The 21,524-nt window shown below is 44.0% G+C and overlaps 1 protein-coding gene and 1 long non-coding RNA gene across 19 annotated transcripts in view; one reads left to right on the forward strand and one right to left on the reverse strand.

Annotated features, from left to right (window-relative positions):
* FBXO25 (F-box protein 25) overlaps positions 1-15,474 on the reverse strand; it is a 28,217-nt gene extending 12,743 nt beyond the window's left edge. For 5 of the 18 annotated variants that reach the window (XR_015170134.1, XM_086416661.1, XM_086416640.1 and 2 more), the window contains exons 1-4: positions 15,363-15,474; positions 4,755-4,895; positions 2,184-2,287; positions 1,135-1,253 (exon numbers count right to left, since the gene is read on the reverse strand). Coding sequence is in view for 17 of the 18 variants with exons in the window: in XM_086416661.1 (XP_086272787.1) it covers positions 1,135-1,253; positions 2,184-2,287; positions 4,755-4,888 (357 nt within the window). In the remaining variant the exon portion in view is untranslated. Of the gene's footprint in view, positions 1-1,043; positions 1,094-1,134; positions 1,254-2,183; positions 2,288-4,754; positions 4,896-14,976 lie in introns of all 18 variants that reach the window. The other 13 variants (XM_086416754.1, XM_086416699.1, XM_086416730.1 and 10 more) reach the window with 4 other exon arrangements.
* A 3-nt stretch (positions 15,475-15,477) lies between these two features.
* Positions 15,478-17,235, forward strand: LOC147378948 (uncharacterized). Its single transcript, XR_015170153.1, has 2 exons — positions 15,478-15,671; positions 16,708-17,235. It is a non-coding gene; the product is annotated as an uncharacterized LOC147378948 (long non-coding RNA).
* Positions 17,236-21,524: the final 4,289 nt, after the last annotated feature.

Raw genomic sequence — 21,524 nt, forward strand, 5'->3', positions numbered from 1 at the left:
ATTTAACAACAGCAACTACTGCCAAACAGCTCAGAGTAACTCCGTCTCAGGATCTAACCCTTAAGCTTCTAGGAAACGCGGCTGGTTTCAGAACATCCACTACCAACACTGCGGAGCACTCCACTCACGCTAACATAGTCTAAACACGTGCTGAACGACTCCTCCCAAATCACTTCCCCCAACTGTCGCAAGATAAGGCAAAAGCAAAAGGGTCTTTCAGGTTACAGATGGAAGCAAGCTTCCCCAGATACCAAGCAGAGAAAAAGGAAACAGACAGCTGACGTGAACAGACCAGACCTTCCGCCAAGAAAGGGCGATGGCAGGGCTTGAACTGCATGCTCTTTGCAGATTCCAACTTAACTACCAACACCACCTTCACTACTCTACAAATAAACGAGGGTTTACAAGCTGTTCCCACCCTCCCAGGACACACAGGGGCCAAGAAACAGCCCCACCAGCAACAGCAGCTCACTGTGAACAGCTCGGGGAGGGCGGGGAGAAATATCAAAGTACTTGCAGGCCCATACTTGTTCTGAAACAGCCCTCAGCTGAATCAGATCTGTACAGGGCACTGACATGCACCACACACACACACACATACTCACACCACACACACACACACAGGCACATACACCACACACACACACACACGCACATTCACCACACACACAGGCACATATACCACACACGTGCACACGCACACTCACACCACACACACACAGGCACATACACCACAGAGGCACACACACGCACACTCACACCACACACACACACACACACAGGCACATACACCACACACGTGCACACACACACTCACACCACACATACACACACACCCCACACACACAGGCACATACACCACACAGGCGCACACACACACCCATGCACATGCAAACACTGTCTGAAAGACCCTCGTAAAGCTTTCACCCGTCAGAATTTGGACACTGATTTGATATTGCAAAAGAAACAATTTACTTAATGTGACATCACACAACCAACAGAAACAATACAAAATATACTCTTATTTATAACAGAATACTTACTTCTCTTGTGCTTTCTTTATGGACATAGATCCAGTTTTCACGATAAAAACCTAGGATAAAAATTTGTTTTTAACATCTGGTGACTCATTACCAAATGAGGATTTTGAGGAGCTTCAAAAGCTGCACGTGTAACGCTGTCTGCTGCCGTGTGGACAGGAGACCCCCGGACTCGGCCACGTGCTTCACGTCCCAACATCAGTTTACAAAGTGCTGAAACGTCATTGCATGAAAGATGTCATGGCACGGCCACATCTTGGTGACTTAGAAGAAAATAGTGTCACCAGCGACTTCAGCCATCTCCAAACATAAATGGCTATAAATGTGCATTTTGTATATACCCTAATAAAAATTATCTTCCTCTTTCATTGTCCCTATATGGTATTCCATTTAAATACACTTTCCACGTAACTCCTGTCCCAGAGCTTCAAGGATCGAGACTACACTGTCCATGGGAGCCTCCAGGGGGCGCACGACTGATCACACTAACAGGCCCTCAGTGGCTCAGGGCTGAGCACATGCACAGGCGCTCTCTCAGAGCTGCCCCATCTCCAGGTGCTCGCCCACCCTGCCTACAGGCTCCAGCTCTGACCACAACTATCTCCTGTTCCGAACCAGCAGTGTCTCCTGCACCAAAGCAGTGTCAAGGCCTCTAAAGGTCAGTTTCACTGCTTGGGAGTGAACAGACCTGAATTCAGGACTGCTACTGTGACTCAGTGGTAAAAAACCCACCTGCAACGCAGGAGACACATTCAGGGTTCAATCCCTGGGTTGGGAAGATCCCCTGCAGGAGGAAATGGCAACCCGCTCCAGTATTATTGCCTGGAGAATTCCATGGGCAGAAGAGCCTGGGCAGGCTCGCAAGGAGTAGGACATAGCAACTAAACACACATAATTCAACATTCAGACAGGCTGTTCTGTGGGTTTTCCTGTCCTTTATTTCATTGCTGTAAATCTTACTGATGACTTAGTCAAGCAAACGGCAGAGCTGCGAGACTCTGACCACCAAGTCTGACCTCTGGACACACTATTGCTTATGTAACTGGATCAGCATTTCTGCCCTAGAAAAGCACTGTCAACACAATCCAATTTATCAAAACAGTCCACAAGCAAACATGAGATTATTAACATAAATGATCTTACACTGAGTATTTGTGTCATTTCTAAAATGGTCCTTTTTCCTTTTTTTGGATGCAAATTCGTGCTCTTCATTACTGAATATTTCTTCATCTTCACTATTTAAGATACTGAAACAAAGATACATTTTATTAAAATATTTTTACAAGGATTTCTTCATTTGGATTTTCTTTTGTAAAATAAATAAATAAATTTTGGTTTATTTGGACAATAAATACTTTTACAATTCAGGAGCCCAAAATAAAAATCATGTTAAAATCTGAAGGCAATCACTTAATTTTCAAAGCAATAAATCACACGTTTGAAATCACAAGGCTAATATCTAAGTTTTTTGTTTGTTCTGAGAAATATGAGGTTTATCCTGGTTATCAGAAAGTTGCATCAGGAACTGATGTACATGTTTTAGAATCTCCTAAGGATTTTGACATGCTCAACCAAGGTCATTTCAGACTTTAAAACTTATATTTATAATCTATACACTGGAAAAAAGTACCTGATACTAATGATCTGCTGTCTCCCTGATCCAATGCTGAGGAAACACCCGACATTTCTGCTTGTCCCCACATTTCCAAAGCCTCAACTAGAATTATTACTGCACTGGCACGTATTCTTACAAAGCATCAATCAAATAATGCTGCCTATTAAGGCCTTTAACTGAAGCCAGATGAGGTAAAACATGTCTTTTATCCACTGAAATACATGTAATTTAAAGCTTTCCCATTTTTTTTCTTTTGGATGATACAAGATAATAAAATCATAAGGTGATAACTAAACAATTTGAAAACACTTTCTTTAGAAAAAAAAATCTTCCTTGTAGTTAAAAAAAAAACAAACAAAAAAAGACTAGGCAAAATGCAGCCCACCCCCTTCCAAAGTGAAGACGCACGCAATGGTTACTCTCAGCACACTGACCCTGGACAGCTTTCCAGCTGGTGGCAAAGAGGGGCTCCCTGGAGATTCTGGCCAGCAGAGGTCCAAGCACCGATGCTCAAAACCAAGGAGGTCACACCGCTGGCTTCCTCGCCACCACTCTCTGACAAGAAAATTGTACACAGGCGCCATCCACTAACCCGAATTCACTTTTAATAAAAGCAGCTGAATTTGCCAAATGAATGCATTCATCACTGTCAGAACAGACTTAAACACTGGCAAGAACTGTAAATCATCAAGACAGGCAAAAGAGCACTTACCCAAAACAAACAACTTAACATCCAGTGACAGGCGCTAAATAACACCAATTCATAGAGATCGGATGATCCTGTCTGTATCTCATACCTAGTCACACACGAGTTTGCTGTCATGGATTCAAGCACTAAAGGCAGACACTCTCAAACCTGAACAGCTTTGCTAATGACAATCACAGAGGTATCCAGGAGGAGCAGAACCACACTGCTCCCCAGAAGGACATCAGAGAAGCAGAACCCAGCACGGGGGATGAGGGAGCTGCCCGGCACCTCCCTCCACGCCCTGCCCCCAGAAACGCAGGCTCAGACACATGTCTGGCTGGCCGAGAGCAGTGAGGGGCACTGGGGAGACACACCCACGTGTGCTCTGCCACACTCTGCCCTGGGCGGGCCAGGCCGCCAGACTGCCCCTCATCTGAAGAGAGGGAATGGTATGGGGACAAACGTACAGGAGAAAGTACAGACACCTAGGCACTTACGCTGTCTGACCTAGTTGAGAGTTAGGTCAATGTGAGATAAAGATATGCAGTATGATCCACGCCAAGACCCGTGACTCTCTGGAGGAAGAGGTCTCCAGACCTCCCACTCCCCAAATGCTGCAGGACACTGGTGACACAGATGGTGAGTGACATGCCACGGCCCGCCAGCCTGCTCCTGTGTCTGCAACCATCCACTTCCATCTGGAGAGGACAACGGCCCCCAGAGCCCCCTGCCGCTCACACACCAGCTCGTGAGGTGGGGACAGGCGTCTCCCTCCTCCCTTCTCCCACCAGGAGGAAGGCAGCCCTGGGGTGAAGCTGCACCCTGAACCACACAGGTGAGGCCACACGCTGGGACCCGCAGAGCAACGAGACGCGTTACTTCAGCCCCCAGCAAAGTCACAGCGCCATTCAGGCCTCCAAGAAAGACCTCTCCCGTCTGGTGCAAGCCATTATTATGGGCCTCGGACGTAGGCCACCAGCACTGCGTCTTTCCATTTCTTCTCCTTCCTCAGCTATGCGTGCATCTTTAATCGCTTCAGTCGTGTCTGATTCTTTGTGACCCCATGGACTGTAGCCTGCCAGGCTCCTCTGTCCGTGGGGTTTTCCAGGCAAGAATACTGGAGTGGGTCGCCATTCCCTTCCCCATCCTCAGCTATAATGGGAGGTTAATAACAACAACACCTATCTCTCAGAAAGCTATAAGGAGTAAACGCTTTAAATAAAAAGAAGACAGCAGCATCTGTGTGTGGGCACCAGGCACTCCACCAGGCTGAGACTCTGGCTAATAACTTGTCTCCTCACACCAGCCTGTCTGGGGGCGATTCTCAGCCAATTGGTAAGTCACGGGGCTTCAGCAGATGTGACATCAATGTTGGATGGGACACGCCGTGGCTCTGCTGAGCTAGACTCACATGCCATGGCCTATGTCACACTGGCTGTTCTCCCCCTCAAGCTCCTGGCTCCACGCATCACATCTTTTCCAGCCGTCTTCTGTTTTCATCCAACTCCATCCAGGAGATCTCCAGTCCTGGCCCAAAAATGGCATGGTTCACCTATAAAACATGGTTACTTCATGTTAAAAATGTGTAACTGATACGGTTCTTTTCATTTAGAACATGTGTTCATTAATTTTAATGAATACAATCCTATTTAAATGTCTATATGTGCCCTACATGCCGGCTACACACAAGGATAAGACAGTGAAGATAACACAGTACCTCAGTTGTCCTAACAAGGTCAGACAGATGAGGACTGGTGGCTTTACTAGCCCAATCCTGCATGTGTCATGAAAGGTGTCCTAGGGCTGACATCCCAGGTCATGCCTGAAGAAGCAGCAGTCAGAGAGTAAGGAAGAAAGGGGGAAATGACACTAAACAGAAAATCCACTCAGAAGTTAGAAGCAAAGGACACAAGACACTGACGCTCAGCCCTGCACACAGTCGAGTTTGGTGAGGCTGACCACGTAAGGGGAGGAGCGGGGAGTGCCTGACATGAGAACGAAGAGGCCACCGCTGCAAATGACTCAAAGGAGCTGGACTGCATTTTGAGGACACAGAGTGGCCAACAAAGGGACCTCTGCAGAGAGGCGACTCAACCAGATCTGAGCTTCCCAAAGACCTCAGGCTACTCAGTCTCTCTGCCAGCACCTCACGTCTTCCCAGTAATAAGTGTCCTCTGAAATTACATGGCTGCTGCCTGCCTTTCTCAAGAAAATATCATGTCTTGTTCAACTCTGTATCCCAATACCTGGAACGATGCCAGGCACACAGGGAGCTCACCAATCACTGAATGAATGGAAGAATGAATGAAACACAAGCAGATCCATGACTCAGAGGAGAGGGTGAGGCAAGAGAGTAAGGGAGGAAAACCATCAGCATCCAGACATGACCACAGGAACCGTCTCTCAGACAGAGACCAGACAGAGTAGGGCAAGGAGAGAGTCAAGCCACAAGCTCTAAGACTCACTGACATCTAAGGGACAGGCAGATGAAGAGGAGCCAAGAAAGGACACCAAAAAGGAAGAGCCACAGATGTAGTGGAAATGGGAAGGCAAGACAAGAATGGATTCAAGAAAGAAACCATCGACAGGGAGGTAAGTGTGATAAAGAAGCCAGTACGGTAAGAACTTAAAAGTATACATTGTATTCAGCTGTACAAAAGGTATTTCATAATCCAACAGGAAGTTTCAATAGAGTAACTGTGTTATACTAACCTCATGTCCAAAGTAAATCTGGGGTATTTCCCTAATATCACACATCATATCACAGAGTACACAGGAGATTAAAGTGTTTAAATACTATCTCCCAAATATATTTAATATAACTCACAAAAAATAAGCTATTAAATAGGCATTTATACAGGCTTAAAAAAGACAAAAATATTTCAGAGAGAAATGATAAGCCTTCAACAATATTCCTGTGTTAAGTACAAGTGCCCAACATGAAACGTATGAAGTAATTTTCTGCCATACCAAGAGGATCTCAAAACCTTGTTAAACTAATTCATCAGAACACATCTTTTTTAGTCATATATTATTTAAATCCTTGCTTTAGAAAATAATTAAAAACAATTACTTAAATCTCAACAGTACATCAATAAAGCTCATATTACACTCTTGTTTCACAACTACAGATCACCCTGAAATGCAAAAGCTGCCACCCGTGTCCAGTCAATCCAGATAAAACACAAACAAGAGAAAAATGTCTGTTAGGACTACTCTGACAATTGCCAAAGTATCTTTCAATATCATATTTAAACTGAATTTTAGAAGAATCAAATGGCAACCATACAGAATATTGCCAATAGGTCCAAGATATGATTTCTTCAATGACAAATATATAAACACAGACTAAATGTATTGTTCCAATCCCAAAGAAAGGCAATGCCAAAGAATGCTCAAACTACTAAACAACTGCACTCATCTCACATGCTATCAAAGTAATATTCAAAATTCTCCAAGCCAGGCTTCAACAGTACGTGAATCGTGAACCTCCACGTGTTCAAGATGGAAAAGGCAGAGAAACCAGAGACCCAACTGCCAACATCCAGTGCATCATCAAAAACGCAAGAGACTTCCAGAAAAACATCTACTTCTGCTTTACTGACTATGCCAAAACCTTGCATGTGTGGATCACAACAAACTGTGGGAAAATTCTTCAAGAGATGGGAATATCAGACCACCTGACCTGCCTCCTGAGAAATCAGTAAGCAGGTCAAGAAGCAACAGTTAGAACTGGACCCGGAACAACAGACTGGTTTCAAATCAAGAAAGGAGTATGTCAAGGCTGTATATTGTCACCCTGCTTATTTAACTTATATGCAGAGTACATCAAGAGAAATGCTGGACCGAATGAAGCACAAGCTGGAATCAAGATTGCCAGGAGAAATATCAATAACCTCAGATGTGCAGATGACACCACCTTTATGGCAGAAAGCAAAGAAGAACTAAAGAGCCTCTTGATGAAAGTGAAAGAGAGTGAAAAAGTTGACTTAAAACTCAGCATTCAGAAAAGTAAGATCATAGCATCCAGTCCCATCACTTCATGGCAAATAGATGGGGAAACAGTGGAAACAGTGGCTGACCTTGTTTTGGGGGGCTCCAAAATCACTGCAGATGGTGACTGCAGCCATGAAATTAAAAGACGTTTGCCCCATGGAAGAAAAGTTATGACCAACCTAGACAGCTTATTAAAAAGCAGAGACATTACTTTGCCAACAAAGGTCTGTCTAGTCAAAGCTATGGTTTTTCCAGTAGTCATGTATGGATGTGAGAGTTGGACTATAAAGAAAGCTGAGTGCAGAAGAATTGGTGCTTTTGAACTGTGGTGTTGGAGAAGACTCTTGAGAGTCCCTTGGACAGCAGGGAGATCCAGCCAGTCCATCCTAAAGGAAATCAGTCCTGAATACTCATTGGAAGGACTGATGCTGAAGCTGAAAGTCCAATACTTTGGCCACCTGATGTGAAGAGCTGACTCATTTGAAAAGACCCTGATGCTGGGAAAGATTGAAGGCAGGAAGACAAGGGGACGACAGAGGATGAGATGGTTGGATGGCACCACTGACTCGATGGACATGAGTTTGAACAAGCTCAGGGAGTTGGTGATGGACAGGGAGGCCTGGTGTGCTGCAGTCCATGGGGTCGCAAAGAGTCGGACATGACTGAGAGACTGAACTGAACTGGTTGTTACATTATGCATCCCTTCCCTAAAGGTATACCAGTACACTCCTTTGACGAAATGAAAAAAACAAATGGAAGCCCGTCCACATACAGTATGTGTAAATACATTTATGCATAATTGCAGATGAAGGTAGTCAAAATGCACAAACTTATAGAATAAACAGGTACTATGGATGTACTGTACAAGCTAGTTAAAACTGCTGTACATTATATATGAATGTTACAAAAACAGTAAGTCTTATGACTTCTCATCATGAGGAAAAATACTTTTTTTTCCTATTTCTTTAGTGTTGTATCTATATGAGATAATAGATGTTCACTAAACCTACTGTGATACTCATTTCGTGATGTATGTAAATCAGATCATCATGCTCTACATGTAACATTTGGTTTAAAAAACTGAAAATAAAAGCTACCATATGATTCTGCAATCCTACTCCTGGGCATATATTTGGAGAAAAACAGGATCTGAAAAAATACATGCACCCGAATGCGGACTGCAGCAGTGCTTACAACAGCCACGACATGGAAGCAATGGACAGAGGCCTGGATAAAGAAGACGTGGCACATACATACAGTGGAATATTACTCAGCCGCTAGAAAGAACGAAATCATTCCATCTGTAGCAACATGGGTGGACCTGGAGATTGTCATACTGAGTGAAGTGAGTCAAAGAAGGAGGAGTATCACGTGACATCCCTGATGTGTGGAATCTAAAAGAAATGCTACAAACAGTAAGACTCAAAGACTTAGAAAACAAAGGGAAGACACAGTTTTGGAGTTTGGGACGGACATGTACACTCTGCTATATTTAAAATGGACAACTGCAGAGAGAAGTGGGAGGGGGGTTCAGGATGGGGAACACGTGTACACCCGTGGTGGATTCATGTTGATGTATGGCAAAACCAATACAATACTGTAAAGTAAAAAAAAAAAAAAAGAAAGAAATGCTCAAAATATAAGAGTTTTCCAATCTCAAAAAAAAAAAAAAAAAAAAAAGGACAACTAACAAGGACCTAGTGTACAGCACATGGAACTCTGCTCAATGTTATGTGCCAGCCTGGATGGAAGGGGGGTTGGGGGAGAATGGATACATGTATATGTATAGCTGAGTTCACCTGATACTTTCACTGTTCACTGGATACTATCACAACATTGTGAATCAGCTATACCCCAATACAAAATAAAAAATTTAAAAAACTTATATACAGTGCTATCAGTTCAGTTCAGTCACTCAGTTGTGTCCGACTCTTTGCGACTCTTCATGGACTGCAGCACGCCAGGCCTCCCTGTCCACCACCAACTCCCAAAGTTTACTCAAACTCATGTCCACTGAGTCACTGATGCCATCCAACCATCTCATCCTCTGTTGTCCCCTTCTCTTCCTGCCTTCAGTCTTTCCCAGCATCAGGGTCTTTTCAAATGACTCAGTTCTTCTCATCAGGTAGCTAAAGCATTGGAGCTTCTGCTTCAGCAGCAGTCCTTCCAATGAATATTCAGGACTGATTTCCTTTACAATTGGCTTTGCAGCCCAAGGGACTCTCAAGTCTTCTCCTACCTCACAGTTCAAAAGCATCAATTCTTCAGCACTTAGCTTTCTTTATGGTCCAACTCCTATATCCATACATGACTAATGGAAAAATCATAGCTTTGACTATATGGACCTTTGTCAGCAAAGCAATGTCTCTGCTTTGTAACATGCTCTCTAGGTTGGCCACAGCTTTTCTTTCAAGGAACAGGCATCTTTTAATGTCATGGCTGCAGTCACCATCTGCAGTGATTTTGGAGCCCCCAAAAATAAAGTCTGTCACTGTTTCCATTGTTTCCCCATCTATTTGCCATGAAGTGATGGGACCAGATGCCATGTTCTTAGTTTTCTGAATGTTTAGCTTTAAGTCAGCTTTTTCACTCTCCTCTTTCACTTTCATCAAGAGGCTCTTTAGTTCCTCTTCACTTTCTGCCATAAGGGTGGTGTCATCTGCACATCTGAGATTCTTAATATTTCTCCCAGCAATCTTGATTCCAGCTTGTGCTTCATCCAGCCCAGCATTTCACATGATGTACTTTGCATATAAGTTAAATAGGCAGGGTGACAAAATACAGACTTGTCATACTGCTTTCCCAACTTGGAACCAGTCTGTTGTTCCATGTCCGATTCTAACTGCTGCTTCTTGAACTCCATACAGATTTCTCAGGAGGCAGGTCAGGGGGTCTGGTATTCCCATCTCTTGAAGAATTTTCCACAGTTTGGTATGATCCAAACAGTCAAGGCTTTGGCGTAGTCAATAAAGTAGAAGTAGACGTTTTTCTGGAATTCTCTTGCTTTTTCTATGATCTAATGGATGTTGGCAACTTGATCTCTGGTTCCTCTGCCTTTTCTAAATTCAGCTTGAACATCTATAAGTTCTCGGTTCCTGGACTGCTGAAGCCTGGCTTGGAGAATCTGACCATTACTTTGCTAGCATGTGAGATGAGTGCAATTGTGTGGTAGTTTGAACATTCTTTGGCATTGCCTTTCTTTGGGATTGGAATGAAAACTGACCTTTTCCACTCCTGTGGCCGCTGCTGAGTTTTCCAAATTTGCTGGCATATTGAGTGCAGCACTTTCACGGCACTTTTATATATAGTGCTATATGTCACTAACGTCTCAGTAAAACTGGGAGGGGAGATGTTATGTAGAAAAATGCCCCTTGAAGAATTCTTTTTAACAGGAACAAACTGTAACAATTAAAATATCTAAAAGAGGCTTTGTTAAATATATGTTATTACACCAGGGATACAAGTGACTGTAAATAATAATTGTGTGAATATTTATTATCATAAAAAGATATTCATAGTATATTAAGTAGAAGTTTTAGGAAAATATATGCAATACTTCTGTGTATTTCTACATCTGAGCACAAGTTTATACATGTGTGCGCAGAAAAAAGTCTAAAAGCAGATAAAGCAAAATGTAAACAGTGAATACCTCTGTATGTTTCCATTTCAAGTGATTTCACGTTTGAATTTCAAGTACATTATTTTTTCTTTGAGATATTTTTATTTTTAATATTTATTTTCTTAGGTGAACATGTATTAACCATGTGACAATTTTTATAGAACACAATTTGCTGATGTGAAAGACAGAAATGGTGACATTGTTAACCTATATTATTTGATTCCTAATGTAGGTGAAGAATTATCCCCAGTATTTGTTTCTTTTTTTCTTTTATGATTTGTAAGCTCACAGGTTTAATAAATTTATTATTTTAGTTTTTTCCTTTCTTGTAGAATTTAGAAGTTTTTGTATAGTTAAATTAATAAACTTGGTTTCTCATTTAAATATATATATGTATGTATAATGCACTCTTGTACTGAGTGAGTGAAGAGAGAATGATTAAAAGAAATTCTGTGCAAAAAGCAAACCATCTGGGAAATGCGTGAAGAAAAATGAGGACATGAGCTTAGCCTTGGAGCATGGTTAGACCTTAAGTGAATGGAGAGGAAAGAAAAAACACCAATCACAGAAATGATGGGTGAGAAAAATATGAAGACAGGAATACATGTGACATGATTGAGAATAAACAGAACAGGCCGGCTGAAATAGAGAAATTTACAGCAAGGCTGGCAGGTATGTTGAAAAAGAGACTAGGAGAATGTTGCCTATCAGAGATATTGGACTTTATTCTCTAAGTAATTCAAAGTTTCGAGCAATCCAGCAATGTGAGCAACACTATTTTGAGAATCATTTGCCAGGGTCTGAAGGATAAATTGAAGGGGAGAACAGAGGCAGAAAGAACAACTACTTAAGCCGTAGAAACCTCTTGTCGACACGTCAGCTAACAAAATCATTTAAGACTTTATGACACGCATTGTACTTGCCTCTGTGAACACCATGCCCACTCACCACTTAATGCATTTATATTCAGGCCTCACAAGCAATCCCTATAACATTTACACCAAGTTTCTACTGTAAAGTTAAGAGTCATCTTGGGGTTTCCAGTAAGATAATTGATTGCTTTACAACTACCAAAACTCGACAGATAATCACAGTGACTTCAACAACTCTGTGAGAAACAAATTTATTTGGCCTTAATTTTTCAGCTGCTAGGGAGTGAAATGCAGCTAAATGGGCCATGGAAATAATAATAGTACATTTCCAAAGGTTTTATTTTCAACACAGAGTAAAAGATTTGTTTCAAAACAAATGTGTATATTCCATCCTATAAATGTGAATAATCTTTATACTTATGCTTTATACTTGCATATAACCTTTTTTTAAAAATTGATGTATAGTTGATTTACAATGTTGTGTTAGCTAAGTAATTCAGTCATATACATATTTTTCACATCCTTTTCCATCATAGGTTATTACAATATGTAACCTTATATAATACTCAAATGTAATCTTTATGCTTTAGTTCATAAACTAAAGCAGAGATTCTGGAACCACAGTGATCACAAACAGTAAACTGCCCTCCCCCCAAAAAAGAGCCATCACAGAAAAGAAAAATAAGAAAACACATGACTTGCAATGTGAAAGACTTGGCTCTCAAATTTTCAAAACTGTTCCCAGTGTGAGACATCTAACAAATCTGCATACTGAAAAACAGTATTACTAAAGTTTTGGAATGATGACAACCATCATCTTGTATGGAAATGTATCTGTCTGTTCTACTAAAAGATCTGAACTGCTAGCATTTTACAAATTTACTTAAAATCACTATTTTTTTTTTAAATTTCCAAATACAAAAATAAAAACTAGAAACTACTCCTGAAAATTATTAAATGTGTAAGAGTAACGACTCAAAGTGTGGCTACTCTTGTGAAGTAGCTGGTACAATCTGCAATATTATGCACATTTTACCAACTAATGTCAGAGAGCATATGGGGCTATCTATTGTAAACCTTTCCTTGATGTCTATTCTATACAGCAGGACGTGGAGGTGAAGCACTGCAACAGAACAGGACTTCGTGAACTTCATTTACCAGCTCAAACTCCTGCACAAGCGAATCAGAAGTAACCAAAAAATGTCTTTCCTTCAAAAAGTTAACTTTCTGTTAACTAATGATAACAGAAGCAAACATTTACTAGATCTCAGTATGGGGTAGGCATTACTCTAGACAATCTACCTCTACTATCTTTTAGTCCTTACACTACCCTACAAGGCAGGAAATGTTACAATCCCCTTTTCAGAGTTTAAATCTGTATTTTACAGATGAAGGAACTGAGGCCCCAAGGTTGGTGGAGCTGGGATTTACAGCCATGGAATCTCAATCTACGATCCATCTCTAGCACAACACTGTTATGATGGCAATTCCTGGATACCACCATCCATCTCTATCGCAACACTTTTATAACAGCAATTCCAGGACACCGTATAAAAACAGATGTCATAAAACTGCAGGGTTTTTTTCCCTTATTTTTTTTGGCTCATATGTCATACATCAGATATGATCTAAAGTAATGCCATAAACTTATAGCAGAAAGGCAAAGAAGAACTAAAGAGCCTCTTGATGAAAGTGAAAGAGGAGAGTGAAAAAGTTGGCTTAAAACTCAACATTCAGAAAACTAAGATCATGGTATCCAGTCCCATCACTTCATGGCAAATAGACGGCGAAACAGTGGAAACAGTGGCTGATCTTATTTGGGGGGGGCTCCAAAATCACTGCAGATGGTGACTGCAGTCATGAAATTAAAAGACGTTTGCTCCTTGGAAGAAAAGTTATGACCAACCTAAACAGCTTATTAAAAAGCAGAGACATTACTTTGCCAACAAAAGTCTGTCTAGTCAAAGCTATGGTTTTTCCAGTAGTCATGTATGGATGTGAGAGTTGGACTATAAGAAAGCTGAGCGCAGAAGAATTGGTGCTTTTTAACTGTGGTGTTGGAAAAGACTCTTGAAAGTCCCTTGGACTGCAAGGAGATCCAGCCAGTCCATTCTAAAGGAAATCAGTCCTGAATATTCATTGGAAGGACTGATGCTGAAGCTCAAAGTCCAATACTTTGGCCACCTGATGCAAAGAACTGACTCATTAGAAAAGACCCTGATGCTGAGAAAGACTGAAGGCGGGAGAAGGGAACGACTGAGGATGAGGTGGTTGGATGGCATCAGTGACTCAGTGGACATGAGTTTAAGTAAACTTCGGGAGTTGGTGATGGACAGGGAGGCCTGGTATGCTGCAGTCCATGGGGTCACAAAGAGTCGGATACCACTGAGCAACTGAACTGAAAGTAATGGTTGATCTAAATATAAAACACAAGACAAGGAAAACATATGAAAGGAAACAGAGCTAATAAGTTTTAAAAGGCTATATATACCTTGCTTTTTTAAAGTCAGATGGAAAGTAAATGGAGTAACAGTACTTATCTCAATCACTAAACTGATTTTCAAAACAATAAAAACTATAACTGTAGAGCAAGAGCTATTGCTATATATACTAGGAACAAGCACAAGTTACAACGAAAATAAAAGGCAGTTTCGTATTTAGACAAAAAGCTGGCAAAGGAGTTTCTTCTCCAGTATTTATCTTACATCATCAATTTTGAGAAAATAATTTCCATTGTTCTGAGATAAGAATGACTGATTCTTCATTTGATAAGCATTTGACTTTTTCTGTTGCTTTCTTTTCCTTACAAGACTTCCAAACAATGTTGACAGATAAAACATGAATATGGCTTCTAAGTGTGGAAGAATCTTATCCAGAGAGATCAAGCAGGGGTAAATCGAGGGCTGGAAATCAGAAATGGGGTTTACCATACGAAGGCCTGAAAGATAATCACAGATGCCATAAGGAAACGGAAAACAGTCCCGAAAGAGGGGAAGTGGAATAGGAAAGAAAAGAGAATGCGAGTTATTTCTGATTAGGGCTGGAGGGAAGGGTTTGCGAGAGGCAGGAAAGGAAGGTTCCTCAGGACTCCTTTCAGATGAGTCTTAGCAGGCCAGGGCTGGGAGAATGGGCGAAGCGGAGCTTACCGCGAAGAGAAGGATGCAAAATGCAGAGGCGTCAGCTCAAGAAAAACAAGGAAGGCAACCGCAGAGGGGCCGGAGCCGAGTGAGGGGAGACGACTGACGCCGGGAGGACGGCTCTGGCCTGGGGAGGGCGGAGCCGGAGGGCGGACTCACAAGACGCCAGGCCGAGGGACGGGGATCCCGGAGACGGCGGGCGGGGGGCGGTGGGCAAGGGGGCCAACCTGGCGGGGGCGGGAGGCGGTTAAGGACCGGGCGGGGTCGTGAAGGAAGCTGGACGGCGTGTCGCGGAAGGTGGGCGCGGGGTTGAGGCCGGAAGGCTGCCTCGGTCCCCACCTGACGCGCGAACGCCTACAGTCCCCACCTGGCGCGCGCAGCATCGCACTCCTTACCTAGCGCGCCGACGATCCCGGCCCCACCTGGCGCTCAGAAGCCCACAGCCCGCACCTGACGGCGGAGCGTCAGGCTTTATTGCCGGAAGTTGCCCGCCGCCTACCCGGGAGCGCCACGGGAAAGCCCCGCCCCCGGCCGCGCTGATTGGCCGGCGCGGCTCCTCGAGGCCGTGTTGCTACCCTGATCTAGGAGTCGGCAGTCCGCGCGTGCGCAGTGGGCGTCCCCTGCCCTAACCTACTGTGCTGCTGACTGCCAGTTCGCAGTGGGTGCGGCCCGGGCCGGAGGGTCCCAGCGCTGCGGAGTCCTAGGTAAACTGAAGAATGTGGGTACCTGGGTCCTGACTGCCGTGTGGACTGCAGATCTGATCACCCCCGCCTGCTCAACTTTCCAACCCAACCGCTGCCCGGAAACCATATGAAATTCCTGGTTGTAGCTTCACTTTACGCCCAATTACCCTGTGTACCTAGTTACTTTGTATATTGAGCTTAATATTAATATATAAAGATCGCACAGAATATTCACTGAAAGTACTGATACGAAGAGCTGATTCATTGGAGAAGACCTGATGCTGGGAAAGATTGAGGGCAGGAGGAGAAGGGGGCGACAGAGAAGGAGATGGTTGGATGGCATCGACTACTCAATGGACATGAGTTTGAACAAGCTCCTGGAGATAGTGGAGTAAGGGAAGCCTGGCATGCTGCAGTCTATGGAGTTGCAAAGAGTCGGACAAGACTTAGCGACTGAGCAAGGACAACTACTGAGCTTAAGGCCCAAGTCCTTTGTATTTATAAACGGTTTAGAGTACTGCTCATTTTTTGGAGGTGGAAGTGTCAGCCTGTGGGGTTTTCCCAGTAAGGAGACAAGAATGTGGGGTACTGGGGCAGGGGAGGAGCAGAGTCCTGGTTGTGACCAGTCTCCCCCATCTGTGGAGAGGACCGGAGGCAGGAGGCTGGGGATTGACTGAGGCCAGAACCTCTCTCTGCTTTGCTTTCTCCACAAGTAAAATGGAGCCGGTAGAGGCACTCACCTCAGGGATCTTGATAAGAATTGAGTTAACATGCTCAAAACATTCAGGACAGCGCCTAGTGTACAGTCAGCAGTATGGTACATGCTCCTCATGGCCATGTTTTCATTTATCTTTGCTAAATACTGAGTGTGGACTCTGCTGGGGCATGTGTATGCAGATAAACATATCTGCGAGTGGAGTTAGAGAGAGCCTTGCTGCTCAAAAATAATGTGTGTATCCTCTGACTGGGAACCAGGACCCTGCTTCAAAGATACTCTATTGTTTCTTCTGACAGTACCTCTCTTGTCTCCACATCCACTCCCTTCCCTAATTAACAGCTGCTTGAACCTGCCTGTTGGAACTCGGAGAAGGTCATGGAGGCTGAATGCAGCCCATTTCCAAGGATTCTGTGCCCAGGAGCTTCATGGGGTCCTGCTTGGTATCAAGGCATGTACAATAATGCTCATAGTGGTTTATTGGTTGGAACAACCTATATACCTGTCTGCAAGGAAGTGGACTAACAGGTGGGAATATTCAAGCAGTCAACCACTACCCAGTGGAAGAGAATGAGCCTCTGATACATGCGACAATGTGGATGCTTATTAGGGATAGTATGTTAGTGAAGGAATGCAGACACGGAAGTGTATGCCATGTGATTCCATGTGATTCATGTGAAATTCTAGAACAGACAGAGCTAATGTGGTGATAGAATGACACCTGTGGTGGCTTTGTGGTGCCAGAGGAGGGCAGGGCAACTTTCTGGGGTGGTTTGGAATGAGAATATGAATGTGTTAAATATCACAGAGCATGTCACTGGAAGTATGTTAAACCTCAATAAACCAATACATATTTTTCATTGGCAGAAACATTTCTATCTGACTTTTCCTGATCGAATTTTATGCAACATGTTGAATTTAAAGAATCAAACAACCAGCAAATATGTTGAGTGCTTACCCCACACCCAGAATCACATTAAGAGTTGTGGGAAGTGCAGAGACACATAGAAACAACTAGGAGTTTGTGCTCTACAATCCAGGCAGGAAATATATGTAACAACAATTGAGGCAGGGAATACATGTTAGAGAGCAATCAAAAATTTAAATAAAAATTCAAAAGAACCCAAGGAAGGGCCAAAACAGTCGCAGAAATGACTAGTAAACTTTGATGAGGGGGTCATAGATGCAGAGAAATCACTTTAGTGTGAGCAGTCAAAGAAGATACTAAAATACAATTTGGCAGGTGAGGAGGGAAAGCATAGTCTCCTAACTTAGTAGGGAATCTGACAGGGCACATGTTTTTGGCAACATCCCGTACAGCCATGCTCCCTTTCCTCAAATGTAAAGCCCAGATAGCAGGTACTCCAATCTAGAAACAAAAAATGCTAGGTCTCTAAGTCTCTCCCAGTCCTGGATCTTGAAATTCCATCCACAAGTTCAAGGGAGCATCTGTCCACACAATCCTGTTCCTCAAGGCTCACACCAACCTTTTCCTTATATGGTGATGACAAGGACAGTTCTGATCATGACAATGGTGACGTGAGTGGCTGACCTTTACCTACTGCTCACTGCACAGCAGGCTTTGTGCCAGATGCTCTGCTTGCCTTATGTCCAAGATTACCCTAGAAGGTCAGTCCTATGTGTCTTGAAGATGAAGCCCCGAGGCTTCCAGAAAGCTCAGCGACCTTGTTGGAACCCCACAAGTAGGCTGATTCCAGGGTATGGCTTGGTTAGGCTGACGCCGTCATTGTGTGTCCATCCTCCCCGGGAGGCACCCCACTGGGCAGGGGCTCCTTCCCCTAGCCCTCCAGTGCTTATAGTCTTTACCAGTCCCTAGAAAATCACAGAGGCTTCCCAGATAGCTCAGTGGTGAAGAATCCTCCTGGCCAATGCAGGGGACTGGGGTTTGATCCCTAGGTCGAGAAGATCCCCAGGAGTAGGAAATGGCAACCTACTCCAGTATTCTTGCCTGGAGAATCCTATGGGCAGAGGAGCCTGGCGGGCTACAGTCCATGGGGTCACAAAGAATTGAACAAGTTTAGCAGCTACCCAACAAAAGACAACCCAAGTTTCTTGTAAATTCTTTCAGTCTCCTAAATCCCAGCCCTGCCCTGCCTCGAGCTTTGCATGAAGACTGTAAGCTCTCTGAAGGCAGGGACTAGGGCCTGATACTTTACAGAGCCCTGAAAGCCGAGTTCTCTGTAGAGAAGGCAGAGAGAGGCTAGCTACCCATCCAGCAGACACCACTGGATCTCACAACACGAGGACCAGGAACAAGTCTGCCTTCAGAGTCACCTCATATATGGTACTGAGAGCTGGCTTGGCATCTGCATGGTTGGGGCTTCTCTGGTGGCTCAGATGGTAAAGACTCTGCCTGCCAATGCAAGAGACCCGGTTTGATCGCTGGGTCAGGAAGATCCTCTGGAGAAGGGAATGGCGATCCATTCTGGTATTTGTGCCTGGAGAGTTCCATGGACAGAGGAGCCTGGCAGGCTACAGTCTGTAGGGTTGCAAAGAGTCAGACACGACTGAGTGATTAACACTTTCACTTTCTGCATGGTTAGTTCCATGCTAGCAGGTACTTCTTTGATTTCTATGCTGCTTTATTTGAGATCCAAGCCATAGATTAAACTTCCATAGATTGTTAGAACCAAGAGAGAACTGTGCATGGAGCCTAATCTTGTAGTTAAGGCCACACTTTCATGACTCAGCTGGTCCACCGGAGCAGCAGAGCTGGGCCCAACCTCCCACTGCAAACATGGCAGATGGGTTTCTGTGTCTGCTGTCCTCTGAGCCTGGAATTCTTGATTCTTCTCCCTACATCCATCAAATGGGAGACCACCATGGGTTGGGTGCAGTTGGTAAGGTGTCTGCAGCCTTTTATCAACCAACCAACAGGGATGTGTGCAAGGGCAAAGTTTGTTTCTGTGCACACCAGAACTCACGCTCACAGGGACGAGTAAGCAGGGGAAGTACTTCCTGGCCCCGTGACGGGCTCACCCAATGGTTAGTAAAGGTTGGTAGCGGTTGGTAAGGTGTTAGCAGCCTTAGCATTGCTAAGCGGCCCTCTGACTGCCCCAGACTTCACCAATGGTCACCCTGGTCTCCTGTCCTCTGCTGAGTAGGGGGACAACTGACCATATCCTCCTGGGAGGAGCACAGAGGCACAGCCTCCGGGAAATGAGCAAAGTCTACTAAGGGGATCCTTCTTTGTGAAGAAATGCATGAACAGAGCCTCTCCTGTCCAGTCGTGAGAATTTTCTGAGTTTCTGATCAAGTCACTAATTGTACAAATGAAGGCAACTGTACAGATGCCCTGTCACCCGGGCTACGGTAAAAACCTGTAGATGAAAACAGCAACATTGCCTGCTAAACAGTGGGTTTTTCCAAGCAATTTTGCCAGCAGAAGTTTACTGCTTTTTGATAGCATTGAAAATAAACAGACACAATAGAAAGGCAGTATTTTACATGCATCTGGGTTTTAGTAAATCTTTATAGTAATGTGCCACATAATTTTGGAAAATTAATTCTAGTTTAAGTATGAGCAATAAAATGGTTAATGAGCTGCATTAATCATTCTTCCAATATCTGGGGAAAAATGAAGTTAAAGCAAATCCAAATAATTTAGAAAAGCAAGGGGAAATGAATGGGTGAAAATGTCGACAGAAAGGAGCCTCATCTTTTGGAGACAAGTATCTAATGCACACATGGAAATATACAACCAGAACACAGAAATTTAGCTTCTCTGTTCACATGGAAATCTCATCGTCCTCGGAAGTGCTGGGAATGGCAGGATGAGAAAAGGGTGAATTTGTGTCATCAAGGAGTCTGGATCGGCTGGATGAAGGCGACCGCAGCCAGCGGAGGGGATGTGTGCAAGGGCAAAGTTTGTTTCTGTGCACACCAGAACTCACGCTCACAGGGACATGTAAGCAGGGGAAGTACTTCCTGGCCCTGTGACGGCTCACCTTTCCTCCACGTGCTGACCCACAGAGCATCATTCCAGGTGTCTTCACCCAACCCAAGGTCAGGGGAAGTGAAGGACGGCAAAAATACAAAAACTTTGCACAGTCTTTCAACAAACACTTTTTTCTTTTACTCCAGCCTGAAACCTGGGGCAATGTAAGTGACCTGAGCCTCTGGCAGGTATAGTGTCACTGAAAGGACTATGTAGAGTAGAGCGCGTACTGCCTACAGCGTCTTTGCTCAAGTCATTCTTCCTGGAGAACTTCTCTGACCTGTCTGAGTGGAAAGAAGCAAGGAGAAGCAAATGCCGATGCTAGAAACATGCTTAGGCAGGGAGCCTGACTCCAGATGCCTGGTTTATAGATATCCTGCCGAAACCTTGAGACACAGCCAAACTGGGACGGAACTTCCACTTGTCCTATGTCCTGGGTCTCAGTAAGAGTGGGTCCCCAGTGTAGCCTCTCAGTTGGGACTCAGGGAGGTTTTGTGCACAGTCAGTGTCTCATCATCATGATCCATGAGTCTGACACGTAGGCAGCTGTTGATGGAAATTTCAGGGATTAGTTGGCTGCTCTGCTTAAGTGACTCAATCAAGTTGCCCCAATGGTATAGCAAAACCTGGAGACAGTAGCCTAGCTCCTGTTTGTTGGCCCTACTGACTCAGGTTGGCGAGTTACAGTAAAATAAATCAAACATCTTCCCTTCCTTCTGCTTCTCATTCCAGCTCCAGAACTCCTACTTCTTTTCAAGGCAACGTAGATGTTCTAAACCATGCAAAGTCATGTAAAAGGAAGTCGATAAAAGAAAGTCACGGAGATAAATATTTCAAGATACTGTCCTTACCAGCCAGGAGAATACGTGCAGTGGTAGGAAATATTTGCCCAGCATTCTGTTTGCCAGAGAGCCTCAGAGTCCCATGGAAATAGTATGTATTTTAAAGAAAGATGTTGAGAGGAAAATAAATACGCAATTTATACAGACATGTCTCCTTTGAACAAGGACAATTGAGCTGTCCACAGTAGCTCTTAGAGCGATGAGACCTTCAGTTCAGTTCAATTCAGTCACTCAGTCATATCCGACTCTTTTCGACCCCATGAATCGCAGCACGCCAGGCCTCTCTGTCCATCACCAACTCCCGGAGTTCACTCAGACTCACGTCCATCGAGTCAGTGATGCCATCCAGCCTCTCACCC

The sequence above is a fragment of the Bos grunniens genome, chromosome 1 (assembly GCF_055505025.1).
Source record: "Bos grunniens cultivar Pamir isolate PY7600 chromosome 1, Bosgru_T2T1.0, whole genome shotgun sequence".
NCBI lineage: Eukaryota > Metazoa > Chordata > Mammalia > Artiodactyla > Bovidae > Bos > Bos grunniens.